The sequence below is a fragment of the Leopardus geoffroyi genome, chromosome C2 (assembly GCF_018350155.1).
Source record: "Leopardus geoffroyi isolate Oge1 chromosome C2, O.geoffroyi_Oge1_pat1.0, whole genome shotgun sequence".
NCBI lineage: Eukaryota > Metazoa > Chordata > Mammalia > Carnivora > Felidae > Leopardus > Leopardus geoffroyi.
The window spans coordinates 1,908,620-1,927,304 of record NC_059333.1 but is presented as its reverse complement, the minus strand read 5'-3'; the positions used below and the strand labels follow the sequence as shown (position 1 = coordinate 1,927,304).

At 58.4% G+C, this 18,685-nt stretch overlaps 2 protein-coding genes across 3 annotated transcripts in view; one reads left to right on the top strand and one right to left on the bottom strand.

The window, feature by feature from the left end:
- The window catches only part of TSPEAR (thrombospondin type laminin G domain and EAR repeats), a 159,395-nt gene that overhangs the window by 139,169 nt on the left and 1,541 nt on the right, over positions 1-18,685 (bottom strand). The gene's annotated exons all lie outside the window — the stretch shown is intronic.
- LOC123575890 (keratin-associated protein 10-12) lies at positions 12,540-13,841 on the top strand. The gene is made up of 2 exons (XM_045436828.1): positions 12,540-13,109; positions 13,245-13,841. Exons 1-2 carry the CDS (start codon positions 12,747-12,749, stop codon positions 13,839-13,841), a joined length of 960 nt encoding a protein of 319 aa, XP_045292784.1. The 5' UTR covers positions 12,540-12,746.

The window sequence follows — 18,685 nt, the reverse complement described above, 5'->3', positions numbered from 1 at the left end:
ATAAGGTTGGGTGCACAGTCCCGTGGTGGGTCCCAAGAGGGTTTACTCGGATGCACGCATTTGTCAAAAGCCATCAAATGACACACGTAAGAGGCACGGTACTTCACACACAAAAGCACAGAAACTCCTACTAATGGGATGCTTCCTGAGCGTTTGAGTGAAGCGTACTGTTGTTTGCGACTGACTTGGAAATGTAGAGGGACGGTCTGTGGGTAAGAATCTGGGAAAGGAAGTGAGGCACAATGTTAGTTGTTGACTGTAGGACGGGATATGTGGCTACACGCTGAGTGATTCTTTCAGTTTTTCTGTATGTCTGAGATTTTTTTCACAATAAAATGAAAATAAAAATAGTTGAAAATGATAGCTGAGCTAAGTAGTTCAAAATAAAATTTCCCTTTAAAAAGAAAACAGAAGGCACAAATGGGATTCCTGCTTTGGATGGGAAATTTAACCAAGACCTTTCATGCTGTGGCAGCCTAATATTCCACGTGAACTGGGGTGCAAAGAGAATTTGGGGACCCAGCATTCAAATGAAATAAGGAGGACTGTGGGTCAGCCAAACCAGAGCGCCAGGGGGGCTGTGGGAAAGCCAGCACTCCAAGAGAGCTGATGCTTCCATTCAAGATGGCGGGCTGGGCCTACTGTCCCCATCTCAACCCTCCCAAGACCCGCCATGGGGAGAAGTCAGCCTACAACGGGTGAGGGACGCAACAAAGCCAACGGGAAGCGGAGATGTGCCGACCTCCAGGCAGGGTGAAGCAGGTGGGAAGCCCTGGGCCCTGGAGCACGACAGCACCTGGTCCCCGTGGGCAGGCCCGGTGGAGGAAGGTGTGTCCACAGGGGAGGGCCATCGGAGGCAGAGTGCCCAGAGGCTCTGCACCTCCCCAGAACGCCACCAGTGTGTATCTCTAGGACAATTTAACACCTCACCCGGGAAAGGCTAAGGCTCCTGGGGGGCTGTTGACACCCCATGTACATAAGTCTCATCCTGGCTTCTGGGCTCCCAACTTTCTTATTCCCAGGTAAGCCCGCCACCTGGCAAGGCCCCACCCCCGATCCCGGAGCACCATGTAGACTTCCCTACACGGGTGAGGTTTCTCTAACTCAGCACAGACACGCAGCGGAAGGGGAGCCCGGCCGCCATGACCACTCCCACACTCACCCCAGCGTATGGGCAAAGCCAGTGATGTGAGAAGGCCAGCCTGGGGTAGCAAACATAAAACACACCCCAGAGCAGGCAGACAGCTCATGAAGCAGAAATCACCTTTTAACAAATCTTAAATACACTCAAAGACATTCAAGAAGATGTCATAGCCATAGAGCAAGGGGGGAGAGGCTTTGAAAAGGAACGGTTAGAAAACGTACCCAAAAAAGGTCTATTGTTGGTATTTGAAATTAAACAAAGGGCCTTGCAGGTAAGGCTGAGAAGTCTCTCAGACTTAGAACAAAACATCAAAGAGGCAGAAAGTGAGAGAGGAAAGAAACCAGCCTGGGGGCCCATCCGGGGGCTGCAGCCTCTGGTGTGTGGGATTCCGGGAGGAGAGGCAGTCAGGACACAGGGAGGATGAGGAAATGCATCCCTGGAGAGGAGTCCTTCCCACAGTGGAAAACACGGTCCCCAGGTTAAAGGACTAAGCAACACCAAGAAAAGGAATGGGGAAAACCCAGACACATCCTGTTGGAACTGCAGAATGGGATGGGTAATAAGTGGTTCCCAAAAGCATCTCCAGAGAACAAAACAAGCCAAAAAAGTCACCTACGGAAAAGTAAAAATCAGACTGGCATCAGACTTGCCATCAACAGCACTGCACGCTTTAGCAAACTTCGGGAACAGTGCTCACAAAGTCCTGGCGACAATCCAACCTGTGCTTCCAAACATGGGTGTGCTGTAAGTAAACAGATGAGTAGAAAACTACGTAAACGATGCTTAAGTGAGTAATAAACACGACAACACATTTTTGGCAATAGATGCATTAAATACGCAGGAGTGTTTTTCTAAAACTAAGTGGCTGTATTTTGTGTGTACGTGGTCATCTGCTTTTCAACACTTTTTCAGGCAGTGAAAATCATATCCAAAAGAATAAAACACCTAGCAATAAATTTAACCAAGGGGGTGAAAGACCTGTACACCGATTGCTCTAAAACACTGCTGGAAGAACTGAAGGAGACGAGGATAAGAGCAAGGACATCCCATGTTCATGGATGGGAACGCTTAACTGTGAAGGTGACAGTACTCCCCAGTGGGAGCCTTATCAAAATTCCAAAGCCTCTTTCTCTAGAAATGAAAAGGCTGAGCTTCAAAATCATATGGAACTGGCAAGAGTCTAGAATAGAATAAACTTGAAAACGATGAAGAACGTTGAAGGATTCACAATTGCTGATTTCAAAACTTACTACGAGAGTACAGTGATTGAGTCAGTGTGGTATCTGGCATATAGGACAGACATACACACTGACGGAGTAAAGCTGAGAGTCCAGAGATAAACCCATATATTTATGGCCAACTGATTTTTGACAAGGATTTCAAGACTGTTCAGTGGAGAAAGAAATCATCTTTTCAACAAATGGTGCCAGAAAAGCCAGATTTCTACATGCAAAATAATGTAGTTGGACCCCTACCTCACCCCATATACAAAAATTAACTAAAAAGTCATAAACATCCTAAATGTAAGAGCTAAAACCAAACTGTATTAGAGGAAAACTTAGGGGAATCACTTCGTGACCTTGGATTCGACAACAGGTTCTTAGCTATGACACCAAAAGCATGAAGATCAAAAGAAAAAAATTAATTGGACATCATCAAAATTAAAAACTCTAGTGATTCAAAAGACACCATCAAGAAAGCGACAGGACGATCTACAGAAGGGGAGAAAATATTTGCAAATCGTATGTCTGATAAGAGTTTATAACCAGAAAACATAAAGAACCCATACAACTCAGCAACAAAAAGACAAGCAACCCAATTTAAAAATGGGCAGAGAGGGGCACCTGGGTAGCTCAATCAGTTAAGCGCCCAAATTGATTTCGGCTCAGGTCCTGGTTTCACAGTTCATGGGTTCGAGCCCCATGTCGGGCTCCACGCTGATGGCACACAGAGTCTACTTGGGATTCTCTTTCCCTCTCCCTGCGCCTTTCCCACTCACACTCTCTCTGACTCTCTCAAAATAAATACACTTTTTTTTAAGTGGGAAAGGAACTTGAATGGACATTTCTCCAACAAAGCTGTACAGAGGGCCAACATGCACACAAAAAGATGCCCCACATTATTAGTCATCAGGGAAATGCAAATCACAACCACAATGAAACACTACTTCATATGCGCTAGGATGGCTAAAATTGAAAGAAAGAAAGAAAGAAAGAAAGAAAGAGAAAAAGAAAGAAAGAGAGAAAAAGAAAGAGAGGAAGGGAGGGAGGAAGGGAAGAAGGAAGGAAGGAAGGAAGGAAGGAAGGAAGGAAGGAAGGAAGAGGGAGGGAGGGAGGAAGGAAGGAAGGAAGGAAGGAAGGAAAAAAGAGAGAGAGAGAGGGAAGAAGGAAGAAAGGAAGGAAGGAAGGAAGGAAGGAAGGAAGGGAGGGAAGGAAGGAGGGAGGGAGGGAGGAAAGAAAGAAAGAAAGAAAGAAAGAAAGAAAGAGAAAAAGAAAGAAAGAAAGAAAAAGAAAGAGAGGAAGGGAGGGAGGGAGGGAGGGAGGAAGGGAAGACAGAAGGAAGGAAGGAAGGAAGGAAGGAAGGAAGGAAGGAAGGAAGGAAGAGAGAGGGAGGGAGGGAGGGAGGGAGGAAGGAAGGAAAAAAGAGAGAGAGAGAGGGAAGAAGGAAGCAAGGAAGGAAGGAAGGAAGGAAGGGAGTGAAGGAGGGAGGGAGGAAAGAAAGAAAGAAAGAAAGAAAGAAAGAAAGAAAGGGAGGGAGGGAGGAAGGAAGGAAGGAAGGAAGAAAGAAGAAAGAAAGAAAGAAAGAAAGAAAGAAAGAAAGAAAAAGGGAGATAGGGAGGGAGGGAGGAAAGAAAGAAAGAAAGAAAGAAAGAAAGAAAGAAAGAAAGAAAAAAGAAAGGGAGATAGGGAGGGAGGAAAGAAAGAAAGAAAGAAAGAAAGAAAGAAAGAAAGAAAGAAAGGGAGGGAGGAAGGAAGGAAAGAAGAAAGAAAGAAAGAAAGAAAGAAAAGAAAGAAAGAAAGAAAGAAAGAGAAAGGGAGATAGGGAGGGAGGGAGGGAGGAAGGAAGGAAGGAAGAAGAAAGAAAGAAAGAAAGAAAGAAAGAAAGAAAAAGGGAGATAGGGAGGGAGGGAGGAAAGAAAGAAGAAAGAAAGAAAGAAAGAAAGAAAGAAAGAAAGAAGAAAGGGAGGGAGGAAGGAAAGAAGAAAGAAAGAAAGAAAGAAAGAGAAAGGGAGATAGGGAGGGAGGGAGGGAGGAAGGAAGGAAGGAAGGAAGAAAAGAAAGAAAGAAAGAAAGAAAGAAAGAAAGAAAGAAAAAAGAAGGGACCAGTGTTGGTAAGGATGTGGAGAAATTGGAGCCCTCAAACATCATCACTGGGACTATCAAGTCGTGCACCAGCCTGGAAACATTCTGGCACTTACCACACGCCCCCAGAAACTCCACTCCTAAGAATGTACCCCAAAAAAGTAAAAAAGGCAGTCAGATGTTCTTTGCAGCATTGTTCACAACAGCAAGAGGGTAAAAACAACCCAGGGGTCCACTGACGGATGGCTAAGCAAAATGTGGTCCGTCCACAGAGTGGAGTATTCTTCATTCTTGAGATGAAAGACGTGCTGACACCCACTGCGACATGAATGAGCCTTGGGGACATGATGCTGTGTGAAGTCAGCCAGCCACAAAAGGACAGCGATGGTCTGACCCCGCTCGTATGACGTACCAGAGCAGCCAGACTCAGAAACAGTAGGATGGGGGGGAGGGGGTTGCTGGGGGGACTGCGGGACGGGAGGCAGTGTCCCATGGGGACAGAGTTTCAGTTCGGGATGACGGCAAAAGTCCTGAAGCTGGACGGTGGAGACGGCTGCACAATTGCGAATGCACTTAGTACCCCGACACTGTACATTTGAAAATGGGTACAATGGCAGATTTTCTGTTATCTCTGTTTTACTACAATTAAAAAACTTTTTTAAAGGAAGTCAAACAGAAGAATATGGCTTTGTCATACTTGTAATGGTAACTGCAATAACATATAACAACCACTGCATGCTCATAATTTTAGTCTCTTTTAATTTATTTTGAGAGAGAGCATGCGTGGGGGAGGGTCAGAGAGAGAGAGAGAGAAAATCCCAAGCAGGTTCCTTGCCGTCAGCACAGAGTCTGACACAGGGCTCGAACTCGCGAACAGTTAGGTCATGACCTGAGCCAAAATCCAGAGTCAAACACCCAACCGACTGAGCCACCCAGTGGTCCCCTGCGTGCTCATAATTGCACACGCGCACAGGAGGCCGCAGGTGGCCGTCTCAGGGAGGCAGTGAGCGGAGGGAACATGGGCAGAGCCCCCGCCAGTGGGCGCAGCACCGGGTCGGGGAGACCCGCGTGGCATCTGCTCCCGCGGCAAGGGCGGGACGGCTCCCCGCTGGCCCACAGAGCACTCGCCTGTTGGGCGGCCACAAATGTGAGCAGCGCCAGCGTCCCAGGGGACCGAGTGTGCGTCCGGGCAGGCGTCAGAGGGGTGGGCGGCCGTGAGCGAGCGGGCACTGCCTTCACTCTCAGCGCACGAGCATTTGGAGAAGCACGTGCCCGGAGAGCCTGGTCGCCCCCGACCCCAGCCAGCCCCCCACTCAAGAGGCGTCCCCGCAAAGCAGCTACAGACCCCAGCCCCCGGAGGCGCGCCTGGCACAAGCCCAGCTTCGCGGAAAGCAGGGCGCCATCCCTTTGAAGCGTCATCAGGAAAGGTGGGCCTGCCTGTCTCTTTGGAAGGCAGGGGCCCCACCCCACACTGCCAGTCCCAAACCCGGATGCCCCCCCCAGCCAAGACCCTCTGCACGTCAGCGTTTGCTCCCCTCTGGCCAACCACCCTGCTGCCTGCGCGGGGCACCCCGTTCAGCTCCATGCCCAAGTCTCGGCCCCGCCGCGTCATCCTCAATCAAGTCTGTCTTCCCTGCGGGGCACTGGCGTCTGGCCGCGTGTGGCCCGTCCGTGCCCGCGTGAGCAGAGACCCCGGTGCCTGCACCTGCCTCGGCTCAGGAAGGGCGGCCCGTCTGGCCGGCACCAGCCACACCCACCACAGCCCTCTAGCCTGCTTCCCCGGAGCCCCCACGCTCCCCAGAAATGCCCCGCATCACCTCCAGAAGGGGCCCCCCAAACCCTGGGGACCCACCTGCTCTCCCTCCACTCCTGAGGCTTCTGGGCGCTCAGGGGCTCTGCCCACCCCCCCCCCCCCACCCTTGCATCCCTACTCTCCTGCTGACACCAGGCTCCCGCTCGGAGCCCAAGCGGCCACTGCAGGCTGGCCTCCCCACACAGAGGGCAGCGGTCCCTCCCGCTGCGAGTGTGGACAGTCGGGGGGCGATCACCAAGCTGGCAGTCCCAGTCAGGCCGTGCGCAGGGCCTCCCCTGGCCGCGTCCCAACTAGGTTCGGACTCCCTCAGGGTCACCTGCGATGGCTCCGTCCCCCAGTCCCCATCCCCGCCTGCGCCAGCTGATGGCTCACCAGCGCCACCTGCCGGGGTCCTGCAGGCCGGTGCCTCAGCCCCCGTGGGACACTCGCCCTGTCCCACGCTCCCTGCTCTCAGCCGGGCAAGGTCCTGCTCCTACCGACCACCTGCCTCCCGCAACCTCGCCCCACAGTCCGTGCACACGATCCTGCGGCCACTGAGCACACGTTCTCCCAGGTTCTAGAAGCACGGCCTTACCAGGTGCTGCCCGCCGGCCGGCACCCACCGCACACCTTCCCGGACACCTCTCGCTGCCATTTCTAAATCTGCCTTCATCCTGTGCCCTCGCATCTCCCAGAAGCCAGCCTGCTCTCTGCCCTCTGGGGCAGCAGGAGTCTTGGCCTGAGAACACGGGCCCCCCACTTCTGATCCGGGCCCTTCTGCTCACTTTGTATGGGTGTTGGTGTTCACTCGTGCCTCGGTTTCCCCATCTGTAAAATGGGAACAACAGTTCCTACTTCACAAGGTTAAGGGTCACAGGGTTAACATGTACAGACTTTCAGGGCGCCTGAGTGGCTCAGTCGGTTAAGCGTCCGACTTCCGCTCGGGTCGTGATCTCACGGTTTGTGAGCTCGAGCCCCACGTCGGGCTCTGTGCTGACAGCTCCGAGCCTGGAACCTGCTTCGGATTCTGTGTCTCCCTCTCTCTCTCTGCCCCTCCCCCAATTATGCTCTGTCTCTCTCAAAAATAAACACTTAAAAAAACGTACACAAACTTGTTCCGAATAGCTGCGGGCACAAAAGAGCTATTACACACGCGTGTTTGCACATACACCAAAAATAAATACAGCTCCCAAGCTATCCGTTGGTTGATGGATTCGGAACAGAATGATTTCCCCAAATAAAGACAATATGAAAAAATAGGCCCATGATTTCTCTGGTGCTGAGAGGGAAGTAAGAGTAAGGAGCCGCAGAGGGACGCTGGGAGCGGAGGGCGGGTATCAGGGGTGACTGACCCTCCGCGTCATTAATGGGCTAAGCTACCCGCCGCGGGCCCGTGACCAGCTTCCTCAGGGACGTGTTCCAGCAACAAGCGGACGGGCTTTTCAGGCCTCGTGATGAACAACACACAGCCCCGAGGTGTATATAAGCCCCAAACACCCCGAGCACCCACCACACCCACACCCACACCCACTCCCTCCTGCAGCCCCACCGCCCCAGCCATGGCCGCGTCCGCCCTGTCCGTCTGCTCCAGCGACCTGAGCTATGACAGCCGCGTCTGCCTGCCCGGGGACTCGGACTCCTGCCCCGACTCCTCCTGGCAGGTGGACGACTGCCCAGAGAGCTGCTGCGAACCCCCGTGCTGCGCCCCGGCCCCCTGCCTGACCCTCCTGTGCGGCCCCTCCTCCCCCTGCCAGGGAGACTGCTGCACCCCTGCGTGCTGCAAGCCCGTCTGCTGCACCCCTGCGTGCTGCAAGCCCGTGTGCTGCACCCCTGTCTGCTGCAAGCCCGTGTGCTGCACCCCTGCGTGCTGCAAGCCCGTCTGCTGCACCCCTGTCTGCTGCAAGCCTGTCTGCTGCACCCCTGTCTGCTGCAAACCCATCTGCTGCACCCCTGTCTGCTGCGAGGACTCCCCCTGCACAACCTCTTCCTGCTGCCAGCCGTCCTGCTGCACCTCCTCCCCCTGCCAGGAAGACTGCTGCACCCCTGTGTGCTGCAAGCCCGTCTGCTGCACCCCTGCATGCTGCAAGCCCGTCTGCTGCACCCCTGTCTGCTGCAAGCCCATCTGCTGCACCCCTGTGTGCTGCAAGCCCGTCTGCTGCACCCCTGTCTGCTGCAAACCCGTGTGCTGCACCCCTGTGTGCTGCGAGGACTCCCCCTGCTCAGCCCCCTCCTGCTGCCAGCCCAGCCCCTGCTGCAGACCCTCCTCCAGTGTATCCCTGCTCTGCCGCCCCGTGTGCCCCCGCCCCGCCTGCTCCCACCCTGCCTCGGCCCAGAAGTCCTGCTGCCAGTGATGTGGCCAGCCGTCACTGTGGGGACCCCCAGCGCTCCCACCTACCAGCCTCCCAGCTGCTTTGGGGTCTGTCTCTTAGGCCCCTGTCAAGTATAGACAGCACCCCCTCCTCTCAGGCCTGGGTGGGAGGGGGTTCCCACCCAACTCAGGATGACTCTTCCCACCCCCCTGCCACACTCCTCCCGGGGTGCCAATGGTCATGACTTGCGACCACGTCCGAAGAGCAGGCCACAAATGGTCTCCCCTCCTCGGAAGCTGCTCGGGAAAACCTAATAAACGTGCTTGCATTAACCCCGTGTCACCTGGTTCTCTTGGGGCCAATCCTAGTTGAACACCCAGCCGGTCCCCACAGAAGTGAGGACTGGCTGCCCTGTGGTCCTCGGCCACACCAGCCCTTCCTCAGGGCCCCGCCTCTCACTGGCCTGGCACGGGGCTCCCGTCCCGCAAGATCTGGGCCAGTCACAGGCATGGTGGCCGTGGCCGTGGCCCTGGCGGGTAGACCCTCAGGGACTCAGTGGCAGCCATCCCGGGCACAGCAACCCTGGGCATCTCTCCCCTCTGCAGGGAGCCCGGCAGGACGCAGGGTTTGGCGTACCCTGGGAGGGAAGGGGGGGTGCAGGGGTCCAGCAAGCACCCCTTTGGCCGCCAGAGCCCTCCTGCCCCGCCTTCCTTCTCCAGCACCTAACACCCTCCTGTCTCCGGAGCTGCGTCCTCAGACCACACACACAGGGCCGAACGCCTTTCCCTCTGTAGTCATGATTAGAGCACAGCGCCCACCCCGCTCCCGGCCCAGAGCAGCCTGTGTCTGTCCCCTTCAGAGTAGAGCCTCGGCTCTCAGTGACCTCCTTCTGCACACCCTCCACGGAGACACCCTTCCCCCCACCCTCCCACACCCCAGCCCCTGACCCAGCCTGGCACAGCCACCAAAGGCCCCCGTGCTCCCGTTAGCGTCACTCCTGCTCCCTCTCCTATGCATCTGTCCCTGCAGAGCTGGCCCCGGCCTCTAGGACACAGCTCTTGACTTTTCCAGGGCCCCACCCTGACCTCCCTCCCCCTGCACCTTGGCTCTCTCTCCGGACACGTCCGGCTTCTCCTGGGCTCCAGGCCACGTGTGCATCTCCAGATGTGACCCCCCAGGACCTGCAGAAGTTGAGCTTAGGCTCATCTGAGCTGAACTGGCCCCCCCTCCAGGGGAATGGGGCTCCTGCCGTGGCCCTCCCACCCCCACCCCCACCCCCTGCCCGGCTGGCGGTTCTTCCAGGGAGAGGCCTTCAGGGTCTGTGCCTGCCTCCATTTCCCCGGTTCTGGCAACAGTGGTCCCTCGTTTGATAAACAACACCGGGCAGATAAGACGGGGGCCGAGAGCTGCAACGGGGCCAGGCAGAAGATGACAGGCCCGCTGCTTGGAGGCCCCCCGCGGCTCGTGCACATCCCTCTGAGGAAGGTCCGGTAGGAGATGCCGGCCTTGCAGAAAGATGATGGGAACTCAACGACTGCGAGAGGACTCTGCCTTCCGGGGCCCTGCGCCCTCACGCCGACGGCCAGGGCAGGCCGGGGAGCGCCGGCACTGAGGTCACATGGCAGAGCACTCGCCCGTCCCCGTGTGGTCCTGTCCTCACCCTGCAGCTCTGTGCCTGCGGAACTGCTAAGTCTGAGCGGGAAGAGCCAGCACGGACCTCCTGGAGCCCCCCTTTTGATCCAAAGCATCTAGGGAGTGAGGGCCTGCACGGGGTCTCCTGTAAAGGGAAGCCCCAGCGGGGGCAGGACACGGCCGTCCAGTTCTCCAGGACCTATGTCCCAGAAATCCGTGCTTTGAACCTTACCACAGGGCCAGACGGTGACCGCCCTCCGGGACCTGAAGCCTCGGGCCCTGCTGTGCACCTTCCGGGCATACGCACGTGCCTGACAGCCTCTGAGAACCTTCTAGCTGATTGCATCATGACTTTTCTAAGCTTAATGGATACTCAGGTCGCATTGTTAAGCATGATGCCGCCACATGGCTGATAAAACCCCAGTGAGAGCGGCCGACTTGTGTGAAGCATTTAGTAAGCTCCAGGCACCTGCTGTGTCTAAATCACACCATCCTCAGATAACCCTGTGAGCCCATCTTGCCACAGAGGGGACAGAGGCCCACAGAGTGCCCGGCTGACGTGGTTCAAGCCCCAGCAGTGGTGGGCAGTGCAAATAAAACATAGGTATGTTTGCAGGGACACGGTGATAGGCCACATAACGCTCCCAAAGACAGCTTCACCAGAACCCCAAACGGCACCTGTGACCTTGCATGGAAAAACGGACTTCGAAGGGTAACTGTGGATGGCTGACTAAATGCAGAATCCCACGGTGGGCAGGTGACCCGGGCCAGCCACGTGGGCCCTAGACATCCAGGGGCCGTCTGGGGTCCTTACACCAGAGAGGCAGACGAGGAGGAGGAGGAGGTGATGTGACGGGAGGCAGAGCTCGGGACGCTGTGGCCACAAGCCAGGGGGAGTCACCGAGCTGGAAAGGGCAGGAGAGACCCTCCTCCAGAGCCTCCCGAGGGGCAGGAGCCCTGCCCACACCCCGATCTCAGCTGGAGAGACCTGCTTTCAGAACTCTGGTCCCCAGAACTGAGAGAATAAATTTCTGTTGTTTTAAAGCATCGGGAGTGTGGTGGTTTGTTACACCCAATCCCAGGAAGCAAATACACACGTGCACGGTCAAGTTTGTGTGATGAACGTAGCTTTCATCGTTTCTAAGGATTCTGGTTTGAAATGTCGCCGAGACAATGTAGAATAGCACTGATAATTTAAAAAATAAAATAAACCCCCAGCCTTCTAAGGAGTCTGGTCCAGCCACCCCCAAACCCGGCAGATACGCTAACCCAGTCGCGTGTGCACGGCCTCTGAGAGTCGGCTGCCCTCCCACCACCCCAGACCCCTCGCACGGCCACCACACCCCTGCACAGTGACTGAGATATCACAGAACCTCCGCGTGCTGGCCCCGCTGACTCCCTGAGCCCCCACAGGCACCCTGCCTCCGGTTACCCACCTGCCTGTGTCTCCCCTCCCCCTCCTCCGGCAGAGGCCCTGGCCCAGGGCTGATCTACATCTGCTGGCCCACCCCCATCCCCCACGCCCCCACCCCCTGCTGCCCCGGCCCCTGGCTGTGCCTGGCACAAGAGCTTTTAGTGACAGTTTCCGGGACCCTGAATATCCCACAGGGGCGTCCCGGGGGCCCACAGAGGGGACTCCAGGCTCAGCCCCAGGAAAGATACAATGGCAGGGAGAGGCTGAGTGGCACGGGGAGGGAGGGGGAAGAAGGGGCAGAAGGAAATGCAACCAGCTGCTTGACAAGCAAGCGGGGGGGGGGGGGGGGTGCAAAACCGGTCCACAGCCCAGCCAGGGGAGGTGAGGGGGGCCACATGCCCTGCCCCACCACGCCCACCTTGTGGCCAGAGCCACAGGGGCCCTGGGAGCCCAGAGGTTGGAAAGGAGACACGCCCAGAGAATTATGGCGGCTGCCTGGCCAGGCACAGGCCCACCCCTCCCCCTGCCCACGAACTTGACCCCACAGCACACAGCCCGTTCGTCCCCAGGCCACAGCCTTCCACCCAGGCAGTGGTCAGGCAGAGACAGCCCGCACCACGGCCAGAGCCCTCTCAGGCATTTCTACCCTCCCTTCATCTCTTTGCACTTGGTGACAAATGCAAAAGAATGGGGACCACGTGCCCCAGAGACGGGCACCCACATCAGGAGCTATTCCTGAGGCCAGAATCCGAGTCACCTCCCCTGTTACCACGTCCCTAAGACGACTGTCCACTGGCTGAGAGCCCACCCCCCCCACACACACACACCACATCCACCTGCCTCAGCTCCAGCCTGGGCGGATGGCCCCACGCCCACTCAGCAGACTCGCTCAGGACCCAACACACAGGGGGACTTTTACGAGCTGGGTGGCATCTTCCGGGAAAATAAACAAGCCGTAATGAGGGGTCCCTGAAAACTAGCTCTAAACACCAACAAGGAAGGGGAAATGTCCTGAGCCTCTGCTGGCAAAACACACAACACAGAGGGCTATAAAAGTGAGCCTGAACAGCTGGCACGCACACCCGCACTCACACACACACTCACACAACCCACACCCACACCCACTCCCTCCACCAGCCCCACCGCCCCCGCCATGGCCGCGTCCGCCCTGTCCGTCTGCTCCAGCGACCTGAGCTATGGCAGCCGCGTCTGCCTGCCCGGGGCCTCGGACTCCTGCCCCGACTCCTCCTGGCAGGTGGACGACTGCCCAGAGAGCTGCTGCGAGCCCCCGTGCTGCGCCCCGGCCCCCTGCCTGACCCTCCTGTGCGGCCCCTCCTCCCCCTGCCAGGGAGACTGCTGCACCCCTGCGTGCTGCAAGCCCGTCTGCTGCACCCCTGCGTGCTGCAAGCCCGTGTGCTGCACCCCTGTGTGCTGCAAGCCCGTGTGCTGCACCCCTGTGTGCTGCAAGTCTGTCTGCTGCACCTCTGTCTGCTGTAAGCCCGTGTGCTGCACCCCTGTGTGCTGCGAGGACTCCCCCTGCTCAACCTCTTCCTGCTGCCAGCCCAGCCCCTGCTGCAGACCCTCCTCCTGCGTGTCCCTGCTCTGCCGCCCCGTGTGCAGGCCCACCTGCTGCACCCCTGTCTGCTGTGAGGACTCTCCCTGCACAACCTCTTCATGCTGCCAGCCGTCCTGCTGCACCTCCTCCCCCTGCCAGGGAGACTGTTGCACCCCTGTGTGCTGCAAGCCCGTCTGCTGCACCCCTGTGTGCTGCAAGCCCGTCTGCTGCACCCCTGTGTGTTGCGAGGACTCCCCCTGCTCAGCCCCCTCCTGCTGCCAGCCCAGCCCCTGCTGCAGACCCTCCTCCAGTGTATCCCTGCTCTGCCGCCCTGTGTGCAGGCCCGCCTGCTGCACCCCTGTGTGCTGCAAGCCCGTCTGCTGCACCCCTGTGTGCTGCGAGGACTCCCCCTGCTCAGCCCCCTCCTGCTGCCAGCCCAGCCCCTGCTGCAGACCCTCCTCCAGTGTATCCCTGCTCTGCTGCCCCGTGTGCAGGCCCGCCTGCTGCACCCCTGTGTGCTGCAAGCCCGTCTGCTGCACCCCTGTGCGCTGCAAGCCCGTGTGCTGCACCCCTGTCTGCTGCAAGGATTCCCCCTGCTCAGCCCCCTCCTGCTGCCAGCCCAGCCCCTGCTGCAGACCCTCCTCCAGTGTATCCCTGCTCTGCCGCCCCGTGTGCCCCCGCCCTGCCTGCTGAGGCCACCATTCTGATGGGCATGTCCCCCCAGGGCCAGCTGAGCACTCTGGGGACCCCCGGCTCTTCCCTGCCTCCTTCAGGATCTAACCCAGCGCAATCTTGGGCACACACGTCAGCGTGAACGTGCACCATCTTCGGACCCTAATAACCAGGGCCGGGCCGGTTCGCAGCCTCACATCACGACCAGATGAACCGGAGCCAGCCCTCCCGTTACTGAAAGGCCCGCAGGCTGTTTCTGGCAGCCACGGCCCCCAGCTCTGTAGTCTTACTGGGGCTCCTGGCCCTAGAAGCTGTCTGCCTCCTCCCAAGCACACATGTGGAGCTAAGCGAATAAACCTGCAGTCCTGGCCTCCCCTGGCCCTCACTCCCAGCCTCCGGGCTGACGGAACCCTGGCTTTAGCAATCCTGCTGACGAGCCACATCTTGGGAACACTTCCAATGGCAGTGAGTTCTGAGGCCCACCCTGGTGGTCACCAACTGCTCCTCCAGGCGGCTCCGGGTGGCTGGACGGAATGTTCGGGCCTCAGGTGGCCACAGCCACCCGGACAGGGGGCCCCTTGGCAAGAAGGCCCCATTGCCCCAGGCCTCGCTCTCCCCGGTCAGTCCAGTACCAGGATGCAGGGCCCAAGGCGGTTTCTGGGCCGGGAGGCTGGTGGGGCCGGGCCTTCCAGGGAGACAGCTAAAGGGGGCATTGCCTTCTGAGTCTCTCTGTCTCCATCTGCCCTTGAACTTCAGTGTTTTATTCAAATGTCCCCCCGCCTCTGCCTGCACATGCCAATGTGCCATGCCGTCCCCGGCCGCAGACCCCGCCCGGTGTGACAGAGGTCAAGAGGAAGACCCCAGAGGCTAAGCCACTTTGAGTTCCAACACCCTGGCGTCTGAGGCCCAGGGGTGCTGCCTTCCAGGGCACTTCCCTCAAGGCTGTCCGGACGGGGCCCCCACGTTTCCCAGGGCTCCCCATAGCAGGCCTCAGTCCCAGACAGGTTCACTTCCTCACGGTCTGTGAGTTCGAGCCCCGCGTTGGGCTCTGTGCTGACAGCTCGGAGCCTGGAGCCTGCTTCGGATTCTGTGTCTCCCTCTCTCTCTGCCCCTCCCCTGCTCGTGCTGTCTCTCTCTCTCTCTCTCTCTCTCTCTCTCTCTCTCTCAAAAATAAACACTAAAAAAAATTTTTTTAATTAATATTCTTTGCTTCCTAACTTTCGTGCAAACAAAAAGTGCCCTGGCCTAATGGGTGAGAATTTTTAAAGAGGACGACGTCAGGGTGACAGAGTCAGCCTCCCCTGGTGGCAGTGCGGGGCCCTGGCTGGTATCTCACCTCCTCTGCACTGGGGAGTGAGTGGGGTGGTTCTCTCTGAGGTGTGATTTTGGGGAGACGAAGGTGAGGGGTGCGGAGGGGTCTCCTGGGGGCGCGGCGCTCAGATGAGACCTGGGGCTCTGGCTGCTTGTGCTCCACCAGGAGGCCCCCAGCCCCAGTGGGAAGTCCCCCCCTGGACAAAGGCGGTACAGAAGCCTCTTCTTCCTGCGGGAGGATGCTCCGTGAGCCGCCAGGAGAGGGCGTCGTGCCCACACAGGGTCTCCAGGAACCGATTTGAGGGCCTCTCCCAGGGGCCAGGATTCCCCAGAACTCAGGCTGGAAAGCACCACTCTCCTGCAAGCTTCTGGCTGAACAAGTCCAAGGACAAAGTTGGTGGCCGAGAGAGCCATCCAGGCTTCCTGCCCCCCAAACGCGCAAGAGGCCAGATGCTGCCCGCTGGGCCAGCTCCCCGGCCTCCTTACTGCCAGGCAGCTTTTAAAATGCAGGTCTGGTTGGGGCGCCTGGGTGGCGCAGTCGGTTAGGCGTCCGACTTCAGCCAGGTCACGATCTCGCTGTCCGTGAGTTCGAGCCCCGCGTCAGGCTCTGGGCTGATGGCTCGGAGCCTGGAGCCTGTTTCCGACTCTGTGTCTCCCTCTCTCTCTGCCCCTCCCCCGTTCATGCTCTGTCTCTCTCTGTCCCAAAAATAAATAAACGTTGAAAAAAAAAAAAAAATTAAAATGCAGGTCTGGGGGCTCCGTCGGGTAAGCACCCAACTTTCGAGCTCGGCTCAGGTCACGATCTCACGGGTTTGTGAGTTCCAGACTGGAGGCAGGCCCTGCGCTGACAACGGGGAAACCACTCTCTCGCCCTCCCTCTGCCCCTCCCCTGCTCATGCTCGCACTCTCTGTCTCTGTCTCAAAATAAACAAACGTTGAAAAATAAATAAATAAAATGCGGATCTGTTCTGTCATCTCGTGAGTACTTTCTCTAGCTCTAGGGATGAAGGGCCCCCGCAGGCACCCAGAGCCCAGGTCTGACCACCCCACCTGCTCCTGCAACTGGCACCCTGGGTCCCCCACTGCCACCCTCAAAGTTCCTTCTTGAGCCCCCCCCCCGGGCCCCTCCCACTCTGGAGGATGTCGCAGCTGCTGGTGGCTCTGTGATTCTAGTGTCCCCAGGGGTGGGCACAGCACCGCCCTTGCCTGGGTATGGAGTGAATGAAGGAGGGAAGGAGGGGTAAGAAGGGGTGAGTGAAGGGATTCACTCGGACTAGGTTCCGAGTGACGCCAAGGCTGAGCCCTGGCGAGGAGCCCATCCCCGGATGCTCTGGGGGCAGCAGGAGGGGAAGAAATGGAAGGGGAGACACCATGACCCTGACGTCCGGCAGCAGCTGACAATTGTGCCCCCCACCCCTTCTCCGTACCCAGCCCCTTGGAGCGCCCCAGCGGGCCAGCCCGGGAGGGTCCAGCTGCGTCTCTCCACCTCGGCCTCCCGTCCCCGTGGACGTGAGCTGGGTGTGATGGATGCCAGGGACTTCCCCCCAGTGTTCCCCCCACCCCACTGTCCACAGCACAGCCCATCAAGGCGTCTCCCCCAGGACGGCCCCAGCCACTTTCCCGGCACCACGCACGCCGCGCAGCCCAGAACCACGGGTGTCCTACAGGACCCAGGAAGGACCTTAGGGACCCAAACCTCAACATTTTGGTCCCGAAGCAGCTGGCCCCGCTTGGCGGAGCGGCCGAGGGGTCAGGGGTCAGGAGACGCGGGCTGGCTCCTGGAGCCAGGGAGGCCAACGGCTTATAAGAGGCATGTCGCCCTGGAATCCTGCTGGCCACACTCAACCCCCGGAAGGCCACGCCAACACCACGTGCACACCCTGCGCCCCTGAGCCCTGAAACCTGTCCGAGGGCCACCACGTAGGTTTCCCCAGCCTGCACCTCCCACCTGCCCCCTGGTGGCCTCGTGCATGCGGCCTGCCCGCCGGCCCCTCTGTCCCGCTTGGCCAAGGCTTTCTGAGACTTGCCCCAACCTCAGACGCACCTGCACCCACACCTGCGCAGAAAGGCCGGGCCCCAGGCCCTGCCACTCGGCCGGTGGTCTCCTGGGCAGACACGTGACCCAACTACCCTACCACTAAAACACCTATCCGTAAGGTGTCTGGGAGTGGTGAGCCCCCCCCCCCCTCCAAAGAGCACTAGTGAGCTGCTCACCAACGTGAGCACCCACGCGACCCTGCCAGCTTTCCCGCCCGGACCCCGTGCCCGCCCTGGCTGTCCGGCACACGGCCCTGCCATCTCGTTCCCACAAAAGCCGCACAGAAGTGGCCCGCTTGCCGTCCAGACGAGGCCCTCCCCCCACACCCCCAGCCTCCTGGACCGTCCTGCCCACACCTCCCCAACGGTGAACTCAGAGTCCTCCAGACTCAACTTCCCAGTTCTGCCGACTCCTGGGCCCCTCTGGCCGCCCTGCCATCGCCAGCACTGAGTTACCTCTTCCCAGAGTGCAGGTGTAAGGGTACCTTTACTGCCCCGCTGGGGTGAGGGTACCCCCAAATCCAGCCCATAGTCCCCCAGCAGCCTCGCAGCAGAGGCAGACGACGGCAGCAGTGGGAGCCAAAGCCGCCCCATCTCCCCAGCACGGCACCCTCCACAGAGCGGGGTGGGACGCCCAGGGGCACTAAAACCCTCGCAGACAGCACGGCACCCACAGTCACCACCCCAGGCTGGTATCATCTGTGCTCCCAGACTCGGGGCAGGACATGACAGCCCAGGGCTGCGGCGGCCAAGGCTCCTGGCACCTGGCGTGCACACAGTGGCACAGACCAGGAACGAGGCCCCCAGGCAGGCGAAATTCCGCCCCCCCCCCCCCCACACACACACACTCACACAACCCTGCGGTATAAACTCAGGTGCCTTCCAAAACAGAGAGGAATCAAAGTGATTGCTTTAACCATTTGAAGTCCCGAACCGCCGAGCACGAGTGCCTTGGGAGCACTCCAAACGCACCCGACTTTTATCTTTCCTCCTGAGTCCCGGTGTTTATAACTGGGTCACCTTTTAACTATCTGCAACAAGCCTTTAGGGCACAGGGGGCGGGCTTTATAAATAACCTTTATTATTACTATGCAGGCTGACTCTGTTCCCAGGGCTGAAGGGAACGTGAAGGTACACGTCAGTGATTCATTCCCCACCGGGGAGACTGCCGCACTCAGGACAGCGGCTACAGCAGCGCTGCCTGGGGGTCCTTCTGGGGCCCCCCGGGACCGCGCGGTGGCCTCCGTGCAGGGGGTTTTGCCTGCAACGGGTGACCTTCAAATCCTGCACTGCTCGCAAACCACAAGTCCCAAGGCAGTCGCTGGGGACAGGAGCCCAGAGTGCAGGGCCGGGGGGGAAGGGGGGTTTCAGTCCTGCCCCCGCCCCAGGGCTTTGGCTGCTCCCCTTCACGGGGCACCCGTCCACCCTGTGGGTCAGCATTCCAAACTTGGGTCAGCATCAGTCATCTGCCGGTCCTGTCACCGGAACCAGGGGCCATCAGAGCAAAGAGCCCTCAC

What these genes read in the sequence shown, in the direction of transcription:
- LOC123575890 (XM_045436828.1), top strand. Translation starts at nt 12,747, where the DNA reads ATGGCCGCGTCCGCCCTGTCCGTCTGCTCCAGCGACCTGAGCTATGGC. An exon ending in AGCCCGTGTGCTGCACCCCT is followed by an intron (nt 13,110 to 13,244) that starts GTGTGCTGCGAG and finishes GTCTGCTGTGAG; the next exon opens with GACTCTCCCTGCACAACCTC.